The sequence below is a fragment of the Castor canadensis genome, chromosome 2 (genome assembly GCF_047511655.1).
Source record: "Castor canadensis chromosome 2, mCasCan1.hap1v2, whole genome shotgun sequence".
Classification (NCBI taxonomy): Eukaryota; Metazoa; Chordata; class Mammalia; order Rodentia; family Castoridae; genus Castor; species Castor canadensis.
In genome coordinates this window covers 6,995,110-7,014,966 of record NC_133387.1, presented here as the reverse complement: position 1 = coordinate 7,014,966, position 19,857 = coordinate 6,995,110, and the positions used below count along the sequence as shown (strand labels likewise).

At 52.0% G+C, this 19,857-nt stretch overlaps 2 protein-coding genes across 5 annotated transcripts in view; both read left to right on the top strand.

The window, feature by feature from the left end:
* Positions 1–6,559, top strand: part of Znf775 (zinc finger protein 775) — a 17,954-nt gene extending 11,395 nt beyond the window's left edge. The window contains exon 3 of the mRNA XM_074060847.1: positions 4,182–6,559. Within this exon, the coding sequence (XP_073916948.1) occupies positions 4,182–5,782 (1,601 nt within the window). The 3' untranslated portion in view covers positions 5,783–6,559. The remainder of the gene's footprint in view (positions 1–4,181) is intronic.
* The window catches only part of LOC109692659 (uncharacterized), a 22,968-nt gene extending 3,111 nt beyond the window's left edge, over positions 1–19,857 (top strand). The window contains exons 2-4 of one of the 4 annotated variants that reach the window (XM_074060862.1): positions 11,013–11,094; positions 15,212–15,932; positions 17,643–19,857. In XM_074060862.1, coding sequence (XP_073916963.1) covers positions 15,240–15,851 — 612 coding nt within the window. In that variant the 5' untranslated portion in view covers positions 11,013–11,094; positions 15,212–15,239 and the 3' untranslated portion in view covers positions 15,852–15,932; positions 17,643–19,857. The other 3 variants (XM_074060858.1, XM_074060872.1, XM_074060853.1) reach the window with 3 other exon arrangements.

The following is a 19,857-nucleotide window of genomic DNA, read 5'->3' as shown; positions in this document are numbered from 1 at the left end:
TACCTAGAATGAAATTGCTGGGTGAAAGGAACAGAAGATTCTACACATTTATAGTTTAAATGAACACTGCCAAGTTGTCCTTCCAGAAGTGTGAACCTCAGGACATGCCCCCAGGATGCCCTGTGGACGTGCCCCCTATAATTTCCCTGTGTGTTGTAAAGTAAGGATATTATTTTCCATTTTTGCTGGTGCAAGTGGTGAAAAGATCAACCTCCTTTTTTACATTTTGCTGATGACTAAGGAGGTTGAACCTCTTTTCTCATCTCTATAGGACTCCTTTATATATTCTAGATAGTAGTCATTTATTGATTATATATCTGCACATATTTTTTCTAAACCTGAACTGCTCACTGTGTGGTAGCTAGCCACATGTGACTATGTAAATTTAAATTTAGATTTAAATTAACTTCAATAAAAAAAAAATTCAGTCCTCAGTTGCACTAGTCACTTATCGCTAGAGGAAACTATGTTGGAGCAACAGGCAAAGCATTTCCACCTATGCAGAAGGTTCTATGGAAAATGCTGCCTGAAACTGTCATTTCTAGTTGAGAATGTTTGGGGTGTCTTTTGTCATCCTAGTATTTAAAGTTTAGTTTTTATGTTCTGAATCCTACTTAAGAAGACTTTTAAATACCTCCTCATTATAAACAAATTCTCCTAATTTGTCTAATACTTTTAATATTTGTATTTTCTTTTCTTAAACCCTTAAATCTATGTGGAACTGATCTTATAAACAGTATGTATAAGATATATACATTAAATTTTGGGTGTTTGTGTGTGTGTGTGTGAGAGAGAGAGACACTGGGGTTTGAACTCAGGGCTTCACACTTGCAAAGCAGACATTCTACCACTTGAGCCACATCTCCAGTCCATTTTGCTCTGGTTATTTTGGAAATGAGGTGTTATGAACTATTTGCCCAGACTGGCCTCAAACTGTGGTATTCCTGATGTCAGCCTCCCAAGTAGCTAGCTTTACAGGTGTGAGCCACCAGTGCCTGGCTTCACATTAAATGTTTTTCCTAAAAAGACAGTCAGTTGGTTCTAAATCAATGAATAAGTCAGCCTTCTGCCCTTGACTTGGAATGCTACCTTGTGTCATATATCACACTAATCTGTTCCATTGGTCTATTTGTGTAGTGTATGAATTCTACACTATTCTAAAGATTGTAGTAGGCTTTTATTTTTATTTTTTTGGTGGAAGGAAATCTGACTGGCAGCCTCAATTCACCAGGCTCACCATGGAGCAGTCACATCACTAATAAGTCAAGAGTCCTTTCTCCCAGGCACTGGTGGCTCACACCTGTAATCCTAGCTACTCAGGAGGCAGAGATCAAGAGGATTATGGTTCGAAGCCAGCTTAGGCAAATAGTTCGTGAGACTCTGTCTCAAAAAAAAAAAAACCCATCACAAGGGGCTGGTGGAGTGGCTCAAGCAGTAGACTGCCTGCCTAGCAAGCCTAAGGCCCTGAGTTCAAACCCTAGCACTACCCCCCCCAAAAAAAAGAGTCCCATCCCTTCCCTCAAATGGACTACATTTTAGAGCAGTTTTAGGTTTATATAAAAATTGCAAAGAGAGGAGAGTTCCCCATCCCACTTTCTGCTATAATTAACATTTTGCATTATGAGGTCAGTTAATGGTCCAATATCGATAACATTATTATTTATATGAGGATTTACTCTTGGCGTTGTACATTCTGTAGTAGGAGTTTCATTGCCCTAAAATCCCATTCTCTACCTCTTCATACTTTCCTTCTTCCAACCCTTAGCGAGGACCTGTTTTTTTAAAAAAAAAATAAACAGAAAATATTATACAGTTTCTCCAGTATTTACATATATATGTTTCCTTCTATCCTCTGGCTGGTTTCCCAAGTACAAAGTTGAAAAGGGTCAGGGATAGCGAGAGTCCTTGTTTTGTTCCCTTCTCTAATAGTCTTCTAATCTTTTGCCTCTGGTTGTAATCTCTGCTGTAATTTCTAGTACACACCTTTTGTCAGTTTCAGAAAGTTTTCTGTGTTCCTAGTTTGCTAATTCCTTCCTGTCTTCCTCCTTCCTTCTTGAAATAATGTTTAATTTTAGAAAACCATTGAGGATGGTTATGAGGTTTTCACTTTTGTTGTAGCAGTGCTGAGGATGGGATCCAGGGCATGGGAAGCAAGTGCTCTACCTCTGCACTGCATCCCCAGCTGGGTTTTTTGGTTTTTTTTGCTTTTAATTAGGTAATGCCATGCATTATATCATGTCATCTTTGCTTTCCTTGGGAAGATCTCAGCAAGGTCATGATAGGTTATTATTTTTCATACTGCTGAACTGGCTTTGTTAATGTTTGTGTCTGTTCAAAGAACAGTAAGCCTATAATGCCTTGCCTATCCCATTTGTGTCTTGGTTTGATACCAGCATTATGCTGGACTTAAAGGACTTCTTCCCTCCTCCCTCCCTCCTTCCCTTTCCTCCTAGTCACTGTAATAGCTTCACATTCTTTCCGTGAATTTTTCATAGATCTTGATACAGTCATCATGTGGGTAGAACTTTGGCTTTTTCTTCAGTCTCTCCTTCTCTCCTAATTGTTTATATAGTCAGATTTTCTACCTACTCTTGAGTGGGTTTTAATTTACATTCTCTTGAAAAATCATCTCTTTGGTATAGATTTTCAAATTTATTGGTATAAAGCCTATACATAGTATTTTAGGATTTTCAGAATCTTTTTTTTTTTTTGTACCTATCCCCTTTATCTGTAATCTTTGTTTTTAATGTTTATCAATACCTTCCTTCTACTTCTTTGGGTTTCTTTTGTTGCCTTTGTAATGCTGAAACCTGTTTAGAAAGTTTTCTTTCTCCTTTGTTCACAGCTGTTTTATTCTACTTCCTTTTTATTGCATATGAACTTTTTATTGCAACATCAGCACCTACAGGAAGGTGCATACATCACAAGTTCCATAAATTCTTACAAAGTGAACACACCTCAGTGACTAGCCCTACATCAAGAGAGAATATTGCCAGACCCTCAGAGCTCAAGCCTCCCTAACGGGCCCATAATCCTGACTTCTGATTCAGAGTGTTTTTGCCAGCTTTTAATGTGCATATAAATGGACTCATAGTACATGATCCTTGTGTCTGAAGCACACATTTTCATTATGGCTTCTTAGCGTTCCTGAGCCAGGTAAACAAAGCACCTCTGGAGACTTGTGCGCCATGTGTATGGTGTGAGTTGGTAGCAGCATGCAGGGCTCTCTCCTGAGTAATGTGGATTAGGTGCAATCCAAGGGCAGCACCTGTTACCAGCTAAGGTCTTTTGGGCCTACCTTTTCATTCTTTGTTTTGTTGAAGAAAGGTGAGGTTGCCAAACAATGGAGGTCTCAGCAGGATGGTGTTCATGGGCCAAGACTACTGCCCTGGAGCAGGGACCCAGACAGTGGAGAGGAAGAGGCAGTGACCCAGGGGTTGGTCACCCTAACCACTGAGGGACCGGGCATGTCATGGTTAGAGAGCTCTGCACATCCACCGTCCTCTTAGAAAAGGAACGGTATGTTTTGAAACTTGGCTATTTTTTCATTGGTCCCTGGTCAGGGACCCACTTGGTGGTTTCTCTGACTTCCCTACACCTCCAGGTCTTGGGGTAGAGAAGACTTGTCAACATATGCTTGAGGGACCACATATCTTTGGCACCCAAGCCATTCACTTACCATTTCTTTTCTTGTATTTTTCCTTCTCTTCCCACACCTCAGCCTGCTCTTATTCTTGTCCTTTCTGCCCTCTATTCTCTTTCTTTTCCATTTTTTCTCTTCATTTAAAACTCTTTTTTGAAAAATTTATTTATCAATTACTGTTGTATTGGGGGTACATTGTGACGTTTACCAAAGTTCTTAAACAATATGTCATAGTTGAATTCACCCCTCCATCATTCTCCTTTATCCTCCCCTCTCCGACTTCTGGAACAGTTTCAACAGGTCTCATTTTTCCATTTTCATACATGAGTACATAACATTTCCACTACATTCACCCTCCTACATCCTTTCCTTATATCTTCCCCCATCCCACTGGTGCCAACCCCCCAAAAAATCTTTGCCTTCATTCTTTTCAGTTCTTCTTTGGCCCTCTCCAACCCCCTTCCCCTCTTCCACTCTTGCTCTCCACAGGCTGAGCAGCCAGTGACCTCTCCCCATCCTCTCCCTTTGCCTCTGGCAGGAGATGGGCCGGTGATGAAAATCAAGCAAGAGAAGCCAGAGTGGCTGCTTCAGACGCTGGCACCACAGGCCGTGCTCCCAGAGAAGGACAAGGAAAACATTTTCCAGCGACATCGGGGCCTCACACCATGCCAGACCATGGGGTGGCTTCGGGCTGTGGGGGTGCAGGAAGAGACTGGGGGTGCAAGGTGGGCCCCTCCCCCTGAGCAGGATGCGCGGCTGGCAGGCCGAGTTGCAGGGGCAGCCCCGGGCCCTCTAAGCCCGGCGCTTTCTGCCAGCGAGGGTCATTTTGTGTGCGTGGACTGCGGGAAGAGGTTCAGTTGGTGGTCTTCCTTGAAGATCCACCAGCGCACGCACACAGGGGAGAAGCCATACCTGTGCGGCAAGTGTGGCAAGAGCTTCAGCCAGAAGCCAAACCTAGCGCGCCACCAGCGGCACCACACGGGCGAGCGGCCCTTCTGCTGCCCGGAGTGCACCAGGCGCTTTAGCCAGAAGCAGCACCTGCTCAAGCACCAGAAGACCCACTCTCGCCCCGCCACCCACTCATGTCCCGAGTGCGAGCGCTGCTTCCGTCACCAGGTGGGCCTCCGCATCCACCAGCGCGCTCACGCTCGGGACCGCCAAGGCGCCCGCGCCGGTCTGCACGAGATGCTCCGGGACACTGCGGGACGTCGAGCCTGTCGCCTGCGGCCGGGGCCCCCACGGGGGCGTCCCGAGTGGGCCTGGCTGGGACTCTGCCAGAGCTGGTGGGAACAGTCTGGGGTCCGGACCACTGCCCACGGCCGCTCGGGGCCTGGCGAGCAGCGCCAGTTCATCTGCAACGAGTGCGGAAAGAGCTTCACCTGGTGGTCGTCGCTGAACATCCACCAGCGCATCCACACGGGCGAGCGGCCCTACGCGTGCCCCGAGTGCGGCCGCCGCTTCAGCCAGAAGCCCAACCTGACCCGGCACCTGCGCAACCACACGGGCGAGCGGCCGCACCCGTGCCTGCACTGCGGCCGCAGCTTCCGCCAGAAGCAGCACCTGCTTAAGCACCTGCGCACACACCTGCCTGGCGCCCAGGCCGCGCCGTGCCCCAGCTGCGGCCAGAGCTGCCCCAGCCGCGCCGCGCTGCGGGCCCACCAGCGCGCACACGCCGCCGAGCTGCTGCGCTCCGGACCCGGTCTCCCCGGCGGGGAGGCGGGCTCCCAGCCACCAGCTGGGGCTCCCCAGGGCTTGGCTACGCAGCCCGATAGTCCCCAACGGCCCCAGAGGGTCCGGGGCGCGCTATGGGGCCGAGGGCGCACGAGCCTGGCGGGGCCCAGCGAGCAGCGCCAGTTCATCTGCAACGAGTGCGGCAAGAGCTTCTCGTGGTGGTCGGCGCTCACCATCCACCAGCGCATCCACACGGGCGAGCGGCCCTACGCGTGCCCCGAGTGCGGCCGCCGCTTCAGCCAGAAGCCCAACTTGACTCGGCACCGGCGCAACCACACCGGCGAACGGCCCTACCTGTGTGCCGCCTGCGGCCGCGGCTTCCGACAGAAGCAGCACCTGCTCAAGCACCAGCGCGTTCACCGCGGAGCCCTGGCGGCCAGGCCAGGCCAGGAGGAGGAGGCCCTCTAGTGTGTCCTGCCCGGTTGACCTTGGTGGAGGGCTTTGTGCAGGGTGCAAGTGGAGGGTGGGAAGGGCCCGGAATGCTGACTCTTAGCGCTCCCCAAGTGAGACCTTATCAAAACGCAGTTCCTCAAGGCTCTAAGCCCTGAGACAATTCCAGAAGCATAAGGAGGGCGCCTCCTAAAGTGCCCAGGTGTGCTGAGGGAGCAGGTGAGATCAGCATGCTTTACCCTGGAACCTGGATATGTCTGCTGGGTTGGGCCCATCTGTACACTTCACGGAGGTACCCCCAGGCTTCAGGCACCAAGTGAAGGGCTGTTGGGGGTTCTAAGACAGGGTCAGTGTGAAATGGCCCAGGACTGCCACACTCAGGCTGCAGGATGCCCAGGGGCGGTCCCATGGGAGACTCCGGGATACCAAGGATGGAGCAGAGGCAGGCTAGGGAGGGGCAAGCATATCCCCAGCACCAAGGACAGTGCCAGCACTTAATGGACTCCCAGTAACTTTCTGGAAAAGCAGAATGGTTTGATGGTCCTCCAATTCTGAGTGCTCAGGGTGGTGGGTATGGTGCCCCTGTCCCTGGAACTGGCCTTGGTGTGATGGTTAGGAGTGGACGTGTGGGCAGGTGGTCTCAGCTGAAGTGCGGCTGCTTGGGAAGGTGGCTGGGTAGGATCAAGCCATCTGTGCTGCTCCTGTTCCTGGCCTCAAGTGGGTGGGTGACTGTGACTGACTTGGATCCTTGTCCATTCTGGTGTTGCAGAAGAGAAAAATGAAGGGCCAAATATTCCACATGGTGTCGTTCTTTCTGAGCTCCCCTTGCTGTAGCATGGTTCGTGTGTACTCGGAGGGACCCTTCCACCCAAGACCAGGGCAGGGAGCTCTTGTCTGTTCACATAGCAACTCCCTGCTCCCAGTTCCTGCTGGGGGACGACAGTTTTCTCTACTCTCCTCTCTTCAGTGTTTCTTCTCACGCACTCCAGCCTCTCACCTCCCTGAGGTCACCTCTCATGCTCTTCCAAAGCAGGGTTGGCTGAGGTCCTGGTGCTGACAAGCCAGGAGTCCAGCCCAGCCTGTAGCCTTGGATGGAAACTTCCTGGAGGAGGGGAGGGAATTGCAGAGAATGGAGGTTGGTGCCAGGGCTGGATAGCTGGGAGGTAGGAAGAAGGAAGGGGCCAGCATGGTCTGAGGAGGAAGACCTGCACCTGCTGGCCTCTAGGCCTGGATCCTTTTCTGGATGCAAAACAGTGCTACCTTCTCTGGGAGCTGCTGAGTTCAGCCTGGCCTCTGGTCACCACTCTGTTCAGATCTACTTTAAATCTCTACATCTGGGAAAAGCTCCAGCTATAGTAGTGATACAAAGACACATGGAGATGATAGGAAGGACAAACAGAGTGGGCTCCAGCTTTCCTGGATAACACAATATCAGTGATGCCCAGTGCTCAGGCTGCTTACTCCTGGTCAGTTCTTCGGTCATAAACTGTATGAAATTCCCCCACTGGGTGAGGTGTGCCAGGGTTGTCACCCACCTTGAGTACTCAGCTCTCAGGATCAACAGGAAGCCAAACCAGAAGGGTTTTCCTGGGCATCTCCCAACCTACACCGGTCCCAGGTGCTCCCTGTTCTCTCCTGTAGCAACTCTCCCTACCTGTCCTGCCCAGGGAGTGCCCTGTGCCCTGCATTGCATCAAAACTTACTCTACCATGGGAGGGGGAGCCTCATTTGCTTCCTCTTTGCCACTTAGTAAATCTTGAAACCAAGCTCACCTACTCTTGGAAGACGTTCCTGGGTACCACCATTTGTTTATGGGTTGGAGAGATACTGTCTTCCAGCTGGAACCTGCGGAAACACTGGCTCCTTGTAGAGTTAGGTACCCAAGGGGTGGTGCAGGCAGATACTGAAGAGATCAGACTGACATATTGATGTATTCTATCTTTCAATAGAATGTTTTCTCTTTCACAAATGGCCTGTGGTGTTTTTAGTTTTTTATTTAGTTTTGTAGGACTGGGGTGTGAATTCAGGTCATGCTTGCAAAGCAGGTGCTCTACCACTTTAGGCACACCTCCAGTTCCATTTTGCTCTGGTTATTTTGGAGATGGGGGTCTCAGGAACTATTTGCCCAGGCTGGCCTTAAGCAATGATCCTCCTGATCTCAGCTTCCCAAATAGCTAGGATTACAGGCATGAGCCACAGGCTCCTGGCTTGGCCTGTTTTTAATGATCAAATCAAGGCTCGGTGTTGGTAGTACTTGAGGTAAATGAGCTCCCCCTCCCCCAAGCTCCCTGCTTCTGTACCCTTCCTGGGTGACGGACCCTCTCCCAGATTTAGGTTACAAGGCTGATAGGGCCAGATCACCCCAGAGTGATGAACTGTCAATGTATTTGCCTGTTGACCCGGTCAAGACTGTATAGCACTGGTTCTGTAACAAACCTACTGTGTGCCGGGCATCCTGCCAGACACCTGGAACGCTGCAGTAAATAAGACATGGTTCCTGCCCTTGCTCAAGAACCTTTTATGGAAAATCATTTTGATAGAACACAATTTGGAGCAATACATATGGTCAATTTGTGGACAAATTGTTACCAGCCGCAGTTCTCTTAGCAAAGCTTTCTTATTCCTTATCTCACTCTCACATGGTCAGCGATGTAGGCCGGGCAGTGACACTGCCATTTGACATAGGAAAAGGTGCTGGGGCAGTGTGACTTGTCCCCTAGTTAATGCTGCAGATCGGCAGCAGGTTCCAGGCCTCCTGTTAGCTTAAACTGCATCCAATGTCACAACCACAGGCTCTTCCAAGGATGGCATGACACTGTCGACTTCAATTTTCATTCCCTTTCATTTTAAAGTGATAAAACTGGGTCAGAGAATATTTAGGAAAAGACACACCATAAAATCAAAGACAAGGAGGTCAGACTTGTCCTAGTTGTTTATGATTCAAGATACTATGCAGCATTGCATAGATTGAGGAGTTGCAGAGAAGAACAAAAACACCCAAGTAAATGAAGATCTTAAAGGATCCTGTCCTCTGCCAGGTAAGCAAGTGCAGGTCTGTAGAGGACCCATGGCCAAACTTCCAACAGACCACGTGAGCTGGGTGGGGCTAGGTTTCCTGGAATTGTTAGAAGCAGGCTGGGAAAGATTACCTAGGTACTCTACAATGACTATTCTTTTGCAAGTGACATGTGTGACAGGTCCACCAGAGAGGAGGACAGGCTCCTTGAGAGGATTTGGGGCCTGCTGCCCTACCCCAGGGGTTGCTGGGGATTGCTGCTGGAGGGGGAGGGGCTGGAGAGGCCAGAGGAACGGCTTCTTTGCAGGGGCAGAAGCACTGTGTCAGGGAGAGAGCGGGCCTGGTGCCAGTGGGAACTTGGCAGAGTAACTGGTGGAGTGGGGGGTGCTTCTGAAGCATTATTTAAAAACCTGATTTGAGTTTGGTAAAGAAATCTCTTTGACCTTTTGGCAGGACTATTGGGATAAAAAATAGTATATTGTCACATATTACTGTTCTTCCTGGATGCTTCCAGGGGCAGTGCAGAGAGGGAAACGAATGGTGTCTCTTAGGTTGTTCCTTAGGCCTAAAGAGGGGCTGGCATCTCCCGGGTCACCCAGGTTTGAAGAGGAAAGTGTCCTAGCCTAGAAGTATCCAACAGCGCATTTTGTCATGAAGTACTCTGTATCTGTTCTGCTCAATGCCATAGTCGCCAGCCATCTGTGACTACCGAATACTTAAAATGTGGCTAAGGAAGTGAATTTAAACTTTAATTTTAATTAATTTAAATAGCTCCACATGGCCGCTGGATAGTACCTCCCAGGGATGCTGGTCCTATTGGCAAACAGCTTCTCCCTCTCCTTCCCTCTGCCCATCCATGGCCCAAATCCAGAAAGAACTTTGTTTTTTTGTTGGCAATAGTGGAGACAGTCTGACAGTTCTCAGGTTAAATCCAGCCTTTGCCACTTCAGCTATGCGATCTGGGCAAGTGATCCATGTGGTACAGTGCTGGGCACACAGCAGGCATTCAGTAAGTGCAGCCTTTTATTAAACTGCTTGCAGTGTATGTGCGCCTATGGAAAGAGAGGGAAAGGGTTTACCCATTTCGCCCTGACTCTGAGGAACGAACCGTTCTCTGTATTAAGCAGCCCTGCCATGAGTTTAAGTATTGGCCGAATTGATGTCATAGGTCATATCTTGAGTTTTAATTCAAAGGAAAGAAGACTGTGGAGCAGATGAGGCCTCACACCCAGAGCCCCGTATCTTCATCTAGGTCTTTGCAGCCCCTGCCAGCCTTCAAAGTTGTGGCTGGGCCCGGAGCTCAGCCTGCAACTCCTCATGTTGTGTTAATACACTGATCAGCCCCTTGGGGACCATCTTTCCCCTCCATGGCAGACGCCCCCCAACCCTGCCAGCTATCAGATGTAGCTTACAGACATGCATTCATTCACTTAACTGACCCTGACTGAGGACCTTTTATATGGAGGACACTTGGGATACAGGGAAGCCAAAAATACAGTCCCTGCCCTTTGACATTCACAACCTGATAGGGACAACTAAATTTGAGGTTAGCATCAGGTGCTTTGGAGAGATATTGTGGACTACTGTCCAGTTCCTGGGGTTGGGAAGAGCTCACTGGGGAAAGGTGGTTGCCCTGCTGAGTGTGGGAGCCCTGGAGGTGCAGGAGGAGCTGGAGGATAGGCAGAGCTGAACTGGGAGATCCCAGAGTCATCTGTTCATGTGGTGTGTCCCAGGGAAAAACCACGCAGGGCCAAGCAAGGCTTGCTGACCTATCCACTCCACCCACATGGGAGGGAGCCATGAGTCAGCTGCTCTCCAGGGTACCTTAGCAGCCCTGGGCTTTGTAGGGTCCCAAGTCCAGCTGCCACATGGGCCTCACAGGATGGTGGTGGTCACACATTGGCCACTATCCTGCCTGGATGAAGAAGCCTTGGCTGTGTCTGCAGAATATTGCCACATTGTCTTCCTATTGTGAAAACGAGGGACTGGGGGAGACTGGAGGTACATGTATGAGACTGAAGAAGTGAACCAACCGAGTAGAAAAGTCTGACTTAGCATTGTCTGCCTCCCACCCCTACCCCTTGGCTATTTTATTTATTTATTATTTGTTTAGGCTCAGCTTACCTAGAAAATGCTGCCAAAAAATATGCTGCCAACCTCAGGTGTATTATTAAATTTGCTTTTGAAACCCTAGTCTTTACTAAGTGTCCCCATTTCTCTTGTGGCCTGCAGAAGACCAGTTGCTCTGGCAGGTGACAACTTCTTCAACACAAGCTGGAAAGCTGGGAGATGTGGCTGTCCTATGAGCAGAGAGGTGGGTATGGACTGTCATTAGAGAAAAGGACGTTCTGTTATCCATGGGAACTCTAAACTTGACCTTGGGGTAAACATCTATCCTGGTGGATTCAATCCTTTAGCTTCCTATGTCCCTGCTTGTTGCCTCTGTTTAAGATAGCAGTGTCCTTGGGAGGGGACCTATGGAGCTCAGTGAGATGCTGCAGGAGCAGCAGGGAGGGGGGTATGGGAGTGAGGTGGGTCATCGAGAGGCCTAGAATGGGCCAGGCTGGGCCTGCTGGGACACACTGGTCCTGAGAGGGCTGTGCAAGCAGGTAGGCCTGGCTTTGGGTTTCAGTGTCCCTAACAAGGGGCTGACTACTGCCTCTTAGGCCCCCTGGAATTCTGCAGTTCTCATGCTCCAGAAGGCACACTGGGCACCTGTGGAGCCACAGGCTTGGTCCTCATGATAGTGGGAGGCTTGGGTCTCCCAAAGCCCATCACCAGGGATTAGCTCTACTGCCTAACAGCATGTCCACCATCTGCCAGAAAAAGCCAAGAATTATGGTTACTCCCTTCACCTGGCAGCTACTGAGGGCCCACAGGGAGAAAGCCTATTTGTTTTTCTTGCACTTGTAACTCTATCTATCTATCTATCTATCTATCTATCTATCTATCTATCTATCTATCTAGATATGAGACAGGGTTTCACTATGTATCCCAGGCTGGTCTTGAACTCGAGATCCTCCTGCCTCTAGTTTCCTGATGCTGGGATTATAGGCAAGTAGTACCATGCCTGGCACCCACTTGTATCTTTACTGGCCAAATGTGAATTCTGAGCCAGTTAGAACTATGGGTCTTAGTTAGGGGAAGCTGCTCTGTGTTCCCTCTCTCTTCTCTCTCTCTCTCTCTCTCTGCCATACTGGTGTTCCAACTCAGGATCACACTTGTTAGGCCAGCGCTCTACCACTTGAGCCACTCCACCAGCCCTCTTTCTTTTCCTTCCCTTCCCTTCCACCTTCCCTTCTCTTCTTTTGAGACAAGGTCTTGCTGTGTAGCCTAGGCTGCCCTCAAACTCAGGATCCTCCGGCCTAGGCCTCCCGAATACTGGGATTACAGGTATGCACGCATCTTTTCTTTAAAAAAAAAAAAATCCCATCTATAAAATGGGATAATAACACCCGTCCAACCTAGACTGCACAGGGTTACTGGGAAGTTCCTAGGAGGTAATACATGGGAGAGGGCTGTTTTTCCACCGAGGTATGTACAACAAGGAGCATCATTACTAAAAGGCGGGCGGTAAACCAGAATTTACCTATGCCTCACACCTGCTGCTTCTCTGGGTGTTCCAAGCAGTTCCTTTATGGGATCTCCTTTGACCACAGTGGACTCAGATCTGTGGAGGAGCGGACTGCAGGGTTGTCATTTCTTCCTCTACTCTCTATGGTCATTGATGTGACCCAGGCTATATAGTAAGGTGGGCTTTGCCAAAACTGACGGCCAGGGCAGTGCTCCGATTCTGCCCTCTGACTGTGCTGTCCTGCCCCCGAGACACCCTCCCCCCAACACCGCACAGACACCTCTGGGGCCCCTGCGTTTATGCTCCTCTTTCTCCTCAGGGAAATATCTAGCTACCACTCCCCCCCCACACACACACCCCCGACCCCGACCTCTCCCTCTTCGCTAGGGGCAGCTCCCGGCCTGGCTAGGCTACTGCTGCCTTGGATGAGGGAGATGAGGATGGTGTTCTGTCAAATTGGGGCCTGGGGAATCCTAACAGGGGAATGGCTAGGGTGGGGGCCTGGGGAACTAGGGGTGACCCGTCCCGGGGACTCGGCCCCCACCTGGACCCATGTCCTGCCTGGGCAGGCGCAGGACTAGCAGCCTTCATTTCTCAGCCAGCCGGGCTGTTGGCGAGTTAGACCTCCCAGCCTCACGGGGCTGCTGTGCGGCTGCGGCGACGCTGGCGACTGCGGCGCTGCGGCGGAGACCGAGGGCTCGGGAGGCGGCGCCATGTGAGTCCCTGGTCCCGGCTGGGGCCGCGGCGGGAGGTTACCGTATTTATTGAGGCCACTGCCGGACCCTTGGGGGCGGGTCACTGCGGCCGCGCTACCGTACTTGCCTGGAGCTGCGCAGCCCTTTTGCGGAGTGGCACTGCCGCGACTTAATCACCCATTTATCCAGGGTCGCATGGTTCCGCGGGGCCCGCCGCGGGTGCGGGGGGTGGGTTGCATTCATTCCCTTGGGGAGTCGGGGCTTGCAGCCTGGCAGGGTGGGTTGTGGCAGCTGGGTGGCGGCTTACGTGTCTTCGTGGGGGTGGGGTTGACACGCAGTTTGCCATCTTTCCCCGGGGTCGCTGTGGCTTAGGGGTCGGGCGGGGTGGGGGGAGCTCTTTCGATGAATGCAGCTGTTTGTAAAGAACAACGTGGAGGGAGGTTGGCCGTCTTTATGGGGGCGGGGAGAAGGGGCGCGGGAGTCGCTGCGGGAGAGTTACCGTATTTGCGCAGGGCGGCGCAGGCTCCAGAGGAAAGAGCCGCCGCTGGAGACCCGAGGAGCCGGGGCGCAGCCTGGGCTGTGAGTGTGGCACTGATGGAGGAACTTGGGGGAGGGACAGGGCCCACGGCCTTGGACCCTCTGGGCAGTCGGGGCTTCGGTCAGGAGTATAGCTTGGGAGGGTGGGCAGGCTGCTAAGTGACAGGGCTAGGCTGAGATTGGCTAAGGGGACTTTGGTGGTGTGTCTTTGCAAATGTCAGTGCAGCTGTCTGGGGAAAGACTTGTGGGTGGGGTCAATCGCTAGTGCTACTTGTCCTTTTCTCCACGGTCAGTGCCTGTCTGACCCTGGCCTGAAGATAGAAGAAGGGGGGGGGCGTCTCTGAGACCCCATTCTGGAGGTTGATTGAAGCTGAAAGTGTGAAGAAGGCCCACAGAAAGGTTCAGGGAGCCCTGAGAAGCTTCCCTGATGGGGATGGGGAGTGAGTGCAGCCAGCCCCCCTACCCTGCAGGAGTTTTGAGGGAACAAGGGAGTGGTGGTGGGAAAACAGTATCCCTACAAGAGCTGTAGCCTTTTGGGGATGGATGGGCTGCAGTGGCTGGGGTGGTGGTGGTGGTGGTAGTGGGGGGTGTGTGTGTGTGTGTGTTGTTGAGGGGTGTTTAGTTGTTTAGCAGCTAGTATATTGAAAAGAGCTTTACACAGTGAGTCTGGACACTTAGGGCCTAGTCCTGGCTCACCTTGCTGTGTGACCTTGGGCAAGTATATTGACCTCACCGAGCCTCAGTTGCCCTGTTTATAAAGTGGAGCTCCATAACACTGCTCTGCCCCTTTCTTAGGGCTGTTGTGAAGACAACGGGAACTCACTTAAGAGGAACACAGTGGCCTGGGAAGAGGGTCTTTAGGAGAACCTGAATGAAGGGAGCCAGGGCTGGGGTGTTTGTTGAGTACTGAGTGTGTCACTTTGCCGTGGGGTTAACCAAGAGGAATCGGACTGAGACCCAGGGCCCTGGGAGCTCACACTTGGGTTCAGTGACTTGCAACCTTTCAAGCACACGATTCATTCTGATAAACAGAGAAGAGCTGCCTTTAATGTTTAACCTAGTGAGGTCCCTTTCAAGTTTGCAGAGGTTTTGTTTTCTGCTTAGGCTTTGCAAAAAAGAAATATCTTTAAATCATCAGTGATGGTTTAGGACGCAGCTCCCTACCTCCTCCTTGGTAATCTGGTTGGAGAGACGAGATAGACCCAGGTGAAGAATAAGCTAAAATACTAGCAGCCCCTGCATATTCCTTGTCAGCGTTTATGCTGTGTCTTGGTGCCGCAGTTAACAGAAGGCAGCTGTGTCCTTGAGAAGCTGGGGTGGGGGCAGATGTAGCAGGACCACCCTCATGCACAGCCATGAGTAATGTCACAGAGTTGGGCAGCCTGGCTCAGGGAGAGGCTGGCCAGGTCAGGGTAGGCTTCTAGGAGGAGGTGGCTCTTGAAGAGAGCCCAGAGGAGGACCGGCTGTGATTAAGGGGTAGAGGAGCAAAAAGGGAAGTTTGGTCTAAACAAAACTGTAGGAGGGAGAGTGAGTACTGGACATTGTGGGAACTGAGTAACTCCTGCGGCTGGGGGTTGGCTCACTCTTGGGTCCCCCTGACTCCTTTTCTGCTTCTGACTCCCCAGGGGCTGGTGATTGCAGCTGGAAGTGCCCATGACCGAACTGGTGTCCTCCAGGGGCAGGTCCCCTGTGGGGGACGGGGAGGAGGGTCTGGGGGACGACCAAGGCCTGGTCATCCACCACCCTGCGGAGGAGCAGCCACACCGCTGCCTGCTGTGTGGCCAGACCTTCTCGCAGCAGCCCAGCCTGGTGCGGCACCAGAAGGCCCACGCCGGGACGGGCCGCGCGGCCGCCTTCGTGTGCCCGGAGTGTGGCAAGGCGTTCAGCGTCAAGCACAACCTCGAGGTGCACCAGCGCACGCACACCGGCGAGCGGCCCTTCCCCTGCCCGGAGTGCGGCCGCTGCTTCAGCCTCAAGCAGAACCTGCTCACGCACCAGCGCATCCACAGCGGGGAGAAACCGCACCAGTGCGCGCAGTGCGGCCGCTGCTTCCGCGAGCCGCGCTTCCTGCTCAACCACCAGCGCACCCACGCGCGCATGCCCGCGCCGCACCCGCGCCGCCCCGGGGTCTTCGGGGAGCGGCGGCCCTACTTCTGTCCCCGCTGCGGCAAGAGCTTCGCGCGCGAGGGCTCGCTCAAGACCCACCAGCGCAGCCACGGCCATGGGCCCGAGGGCCAGGCGGCCCATTTAGGCCGCGTGCTATGACGCACGCGTGGCCCGCCACCACTGGCTGCCTCCAGTCCCTGAAGCCCTGGAGATGGCGCTGGGCTGCGGCCCGCTCTCTGGGTGGGCTTCCGGGACAGGGGGAGGGCCGGCTTGCTGTGTTGAAGGGGCTCTGGCTGTCCCCTTCGCTTCCCCCCCCCCACCCCATCCAGGTCCCTCTGGCTGGCTGCCCGCAGCTGCTTTGGGCTCCTGTGTGGGTTTTCCTCCCCAGGCTCATGCGGCCTAGAGCAGGTGAGACCTGCAGGGCTGGCTAGAGCCCTCTGAGGCTTGGGAGGATGGCAAGGGCGGGGAGGGTGGCGGAGGACCCTGATTCTCAATGTCAGGTGGGCTTGTAGGTCTGCTTATGACCCCCTGCTTACTGGATCTTCATTCTCAGAATGTCAGAATTGAAAGCGACTTGGAGAGGGCTACTTTCCACAGTCCCCAGACCCAACTTCAGACCCTAAGGCCTCAGCCTCCTGTACCCATTGTCTGGTGGCCTTGAGAAGTCATTTCAACTTCATGTATCAGTTTGCTCATCTGTAAGTTGGGCATAAGGACGAGAGAATCCTCCCTGGGTTATTGTGAAGATTTGCCATTATAAGATGAGAGGATGACATCTCTTGTCCAAAGAGATTTTGCTGAGGTACCTCTGTGTGCCATGCTGTGCACTGCTCCACTTTCAGGAGAAAGAACAGGTGAGGACCCCCAGGCCTGGTCACTTGGGGCTCACCTCATGCCTGTGACAGATGCCTGTACAGAGGGATGTAGGCTATAATAGGGACAACTTATAAGAGGCTCTGGAACAGGAAGGTGACCATTTGAATCGGCTCCTGGAGTCTAAAAGAATTGCTGTAGAAAAAGCAATTGTGTGAGAAGGGTTTTCAAGGTGGGTTTGGATAGCGAAGAGGAGTTTGCCCTACAAAGGACTTCGGGGTTAGGGGAAGGGACACCTGAGATTTTTAATGAGTAGCACACAGTGAGCTCAGACCTGTGCTTTAGAGGAGAATCAGAGGCACCGGGAGGACAGATGGAAGAGCAGAACCTTGAAGGTCTTGGGATCATCTAGGTAAAAGAAAAAAGGCCCTAGCTAACTAAGAGGATTGGCCAAGGTCACACAGCGAGAACAGGGAGAGCTGGGGCCTCTGTTTGCAAGGTGACACCTTGAGACACTAGCCTTTGTGGTCCTTTGGTAAGTGAGGTAATGGGGGCTTGCTGAGTTTGCCTCCAGACTATAACTAGTGCTCCAGTGGGAGAGGCCTGGGTTTTGGTTTGAATGCTGGGCCAGGACCCTTCAGCTTTACTGCTAAACCATGGCAAATGGAGCTGGGAAGATTTGGGCACATGGCCAGGGGACATGTGATAAGGATTATGGATAGGGGCATTACTGGCTCAGATGGGTGCCTGAGGACATGGTGGGAGGATGTGAGGACCTCTGCTCCCAGAGCCCTTGCCCATGCCCTTGCTAGGTGCTGGAGACCTGCTCCTTCCCTCTGCCTTTTCTGCCCATCCTCAGTGCTGTGTGACTTATCAGGGATCCATTGCTCTCTACCTGTTGTTCCCAGTGGCTGTTTAATGTGGGTCAGTATTTGATGGCAGAAAATAAGATTACACACGGTCCAGGGACATCGGGAGCCAGTCACCCAGATGCCCCAAACCCAAGGTGTTTGATCTGTTAATAACCCCGGCAGAGTTTGATAGGGGCCTCGGTGGCTCCATCAAAGCCCCAGACAAATTCAGAGTGGGCCAGTTCAGTGCAAGACTTGACTCTGATCTCTTTATTTCTGTGAACAGGTGCAAAATAGGCCTGACTTTATGTCCCAGAAGGTGCCGGCACATCTGGGCACAGAGACTAGACGACATGGGGGTCTGGCTGGCACTACACCCTAGCCTGAAGACATGTCCCCTAAGAAGACCTACCTCGGGAGGTACCCTGCAGTGACCTGTAGAGGTAACCCTATGGAGCCTGGAATTCAAGGCCAATTCCAAGTCCTTGTGAGAAAACTCCCCAGGCCTGGTTTGAGTAATAGCCAGGTAGGCCTCCTCCTGGCTGCCTGACCTTGGACCTCAACGCTTGTATGGCAACAGGGACAGCGTCTGTGTGTGGAGAGCTGGCTTCTCTGCTCCTGCCTGGCCTACCACTTGACTGAAGTTCAGAGATAGGAAGTGACTGATTTAAGCTAATATAGCAAGTTGGTGGCAGACCTGGCTCTAGAGGCAAAACCTCCCTCTAATTGTAAACAGCACCTGCAGGCTTCATTTCCCTTTCTGAGCCAGACAGGTTCTTAACACTTGGGGTTGTGTGGCCCTTTGAAAATATGATGGAAGTCATGGGCCTTCTCCCCAGGAGAACACATGCACTCATGTAACCATCTCAAGCAATTTCAGGAACCCCTGGACCCCAGACTATGGACCTCTCAGCCCTGGAGGCTTCCTCCACCTGCCACTTTTCCTTAGATGACATTCACAGAGTCCCCGAGTCAAGGGCACCATATAAGTAGTGATTCTCCCTGTGGCCTCCTTCTCTTGTTTGGGAATAAAGAATTCTGAGGTGGAGATCCTTTTAGTCAACCCCTTCTCCCCAGCCTAACAGTGCACTATGTTTCTGGACCCTAATTTCCCCTCACATTGCCAGAGGTCCCTCGTCTGGTTTGTTCCTCTGGTTTTATGTTTCTTGTTCTGCCTAACAGGCTGCTGGTTTTCACAATGGAGACCTGTGCCCATCCTCAGCTCTGATTTCACTGTGAGGTCTCGGGAAAGGCTGGACTGCTGAGGGGTTGGTGGAAGCATGAGTTTGGTCTGTGTTTATGGCAGGGAGAAGGAATCCTGCTTCTATCAGCCACTCCCAGACAGCCATGTCTCCTGCTGGCCAGGTGTGCAGCCCCTGTCTGGGGAGGAAGAGGACCAGAGCCCTGTTCCTTGTGTCTCTGGCTCTTGGCAGTGGAGGAGTTGGGTGTCCCTCAAATGAACAAAAGGTGCAAGTTGAGGGGGTGTGCCTCAGGGCACTGCAGGACAAGGACTCCTGTCTTCCAACCTGAGCAAGTCAGCCTAGAGCCCACGAGTGCTCACCTGCCTCCTCAGAGTGAACCACTCATCAGAAAATGTGGGGCCCACCAAGCTGGGATGGAACCTGTAGGTTCTTGCCCTGGGGTCTTCCTGCAGCTATTGCCCATGCAGTTTGACTCATAGGTTCTTACTGAACTCCCCTCTGTAGGCCTCATCCTGGGGTTGTGGAGCACATGGGGAGATCAGAGAAAAGAGAGGTACTTCCTACTCTGGGAGTTTCCATATGGCTCTGATCATTGGCCAACCTAGAGGAAACCTCAAAACGCCCTTTCTCTGCTACTCATCCAGCTTGTCTTCTCCCTGCTGTAACTGTGCTGTGCCTTCCCCTGTACTGCTCTGAAATGTCCTCTTCCTTTCCTCCTCCTCCCTACTAAGCTCTCCTTACCCATTAGGGCTGAGCTGCCCAGTCTAGCCAGCCCACACTCCTTCCTTCTCTAAACAGTACCCATGTTAACACACTGTGTTACCCTTGAGTACTATGTGCTGTCTGGTCTTACCTCCAGTTTCCAATGTGTGTGTGCTCATGTGTGTGACTAGACTGTGAGCTCCCTGAGGGCAAGAGACTGTATCATTTCTTCTTGAACTCCAACTGGGTCTAGCACAGGGCTGGGCTCATTACTCTCAGGAAAAACTTGTTAACTGGCTGGTGAACTAGTGCTGGAAGTTGTGGGACAATGGGGAATGGGAGGTGTGCAAGGGTGAGGGCATGCAAGTTAACTAGTGGGTGCATTTCATTGGGCTGTGGGCTGGCTCCTCTGGGTCAGTAATGGACACTGGAGACCTCAGGTCATCCCCTGTGTGGGGGCAGTGGAAGCTGGAGGGAGGATCCCCTGCCCCACCCATGGCTACACAACAGTGCACACAGATGGTCATCCAGGTTGGCTATTGCTGGAGGTTACTGACACCTGCTGGAGCTGACCAAGTGGAATAAATGTTTTCTTGA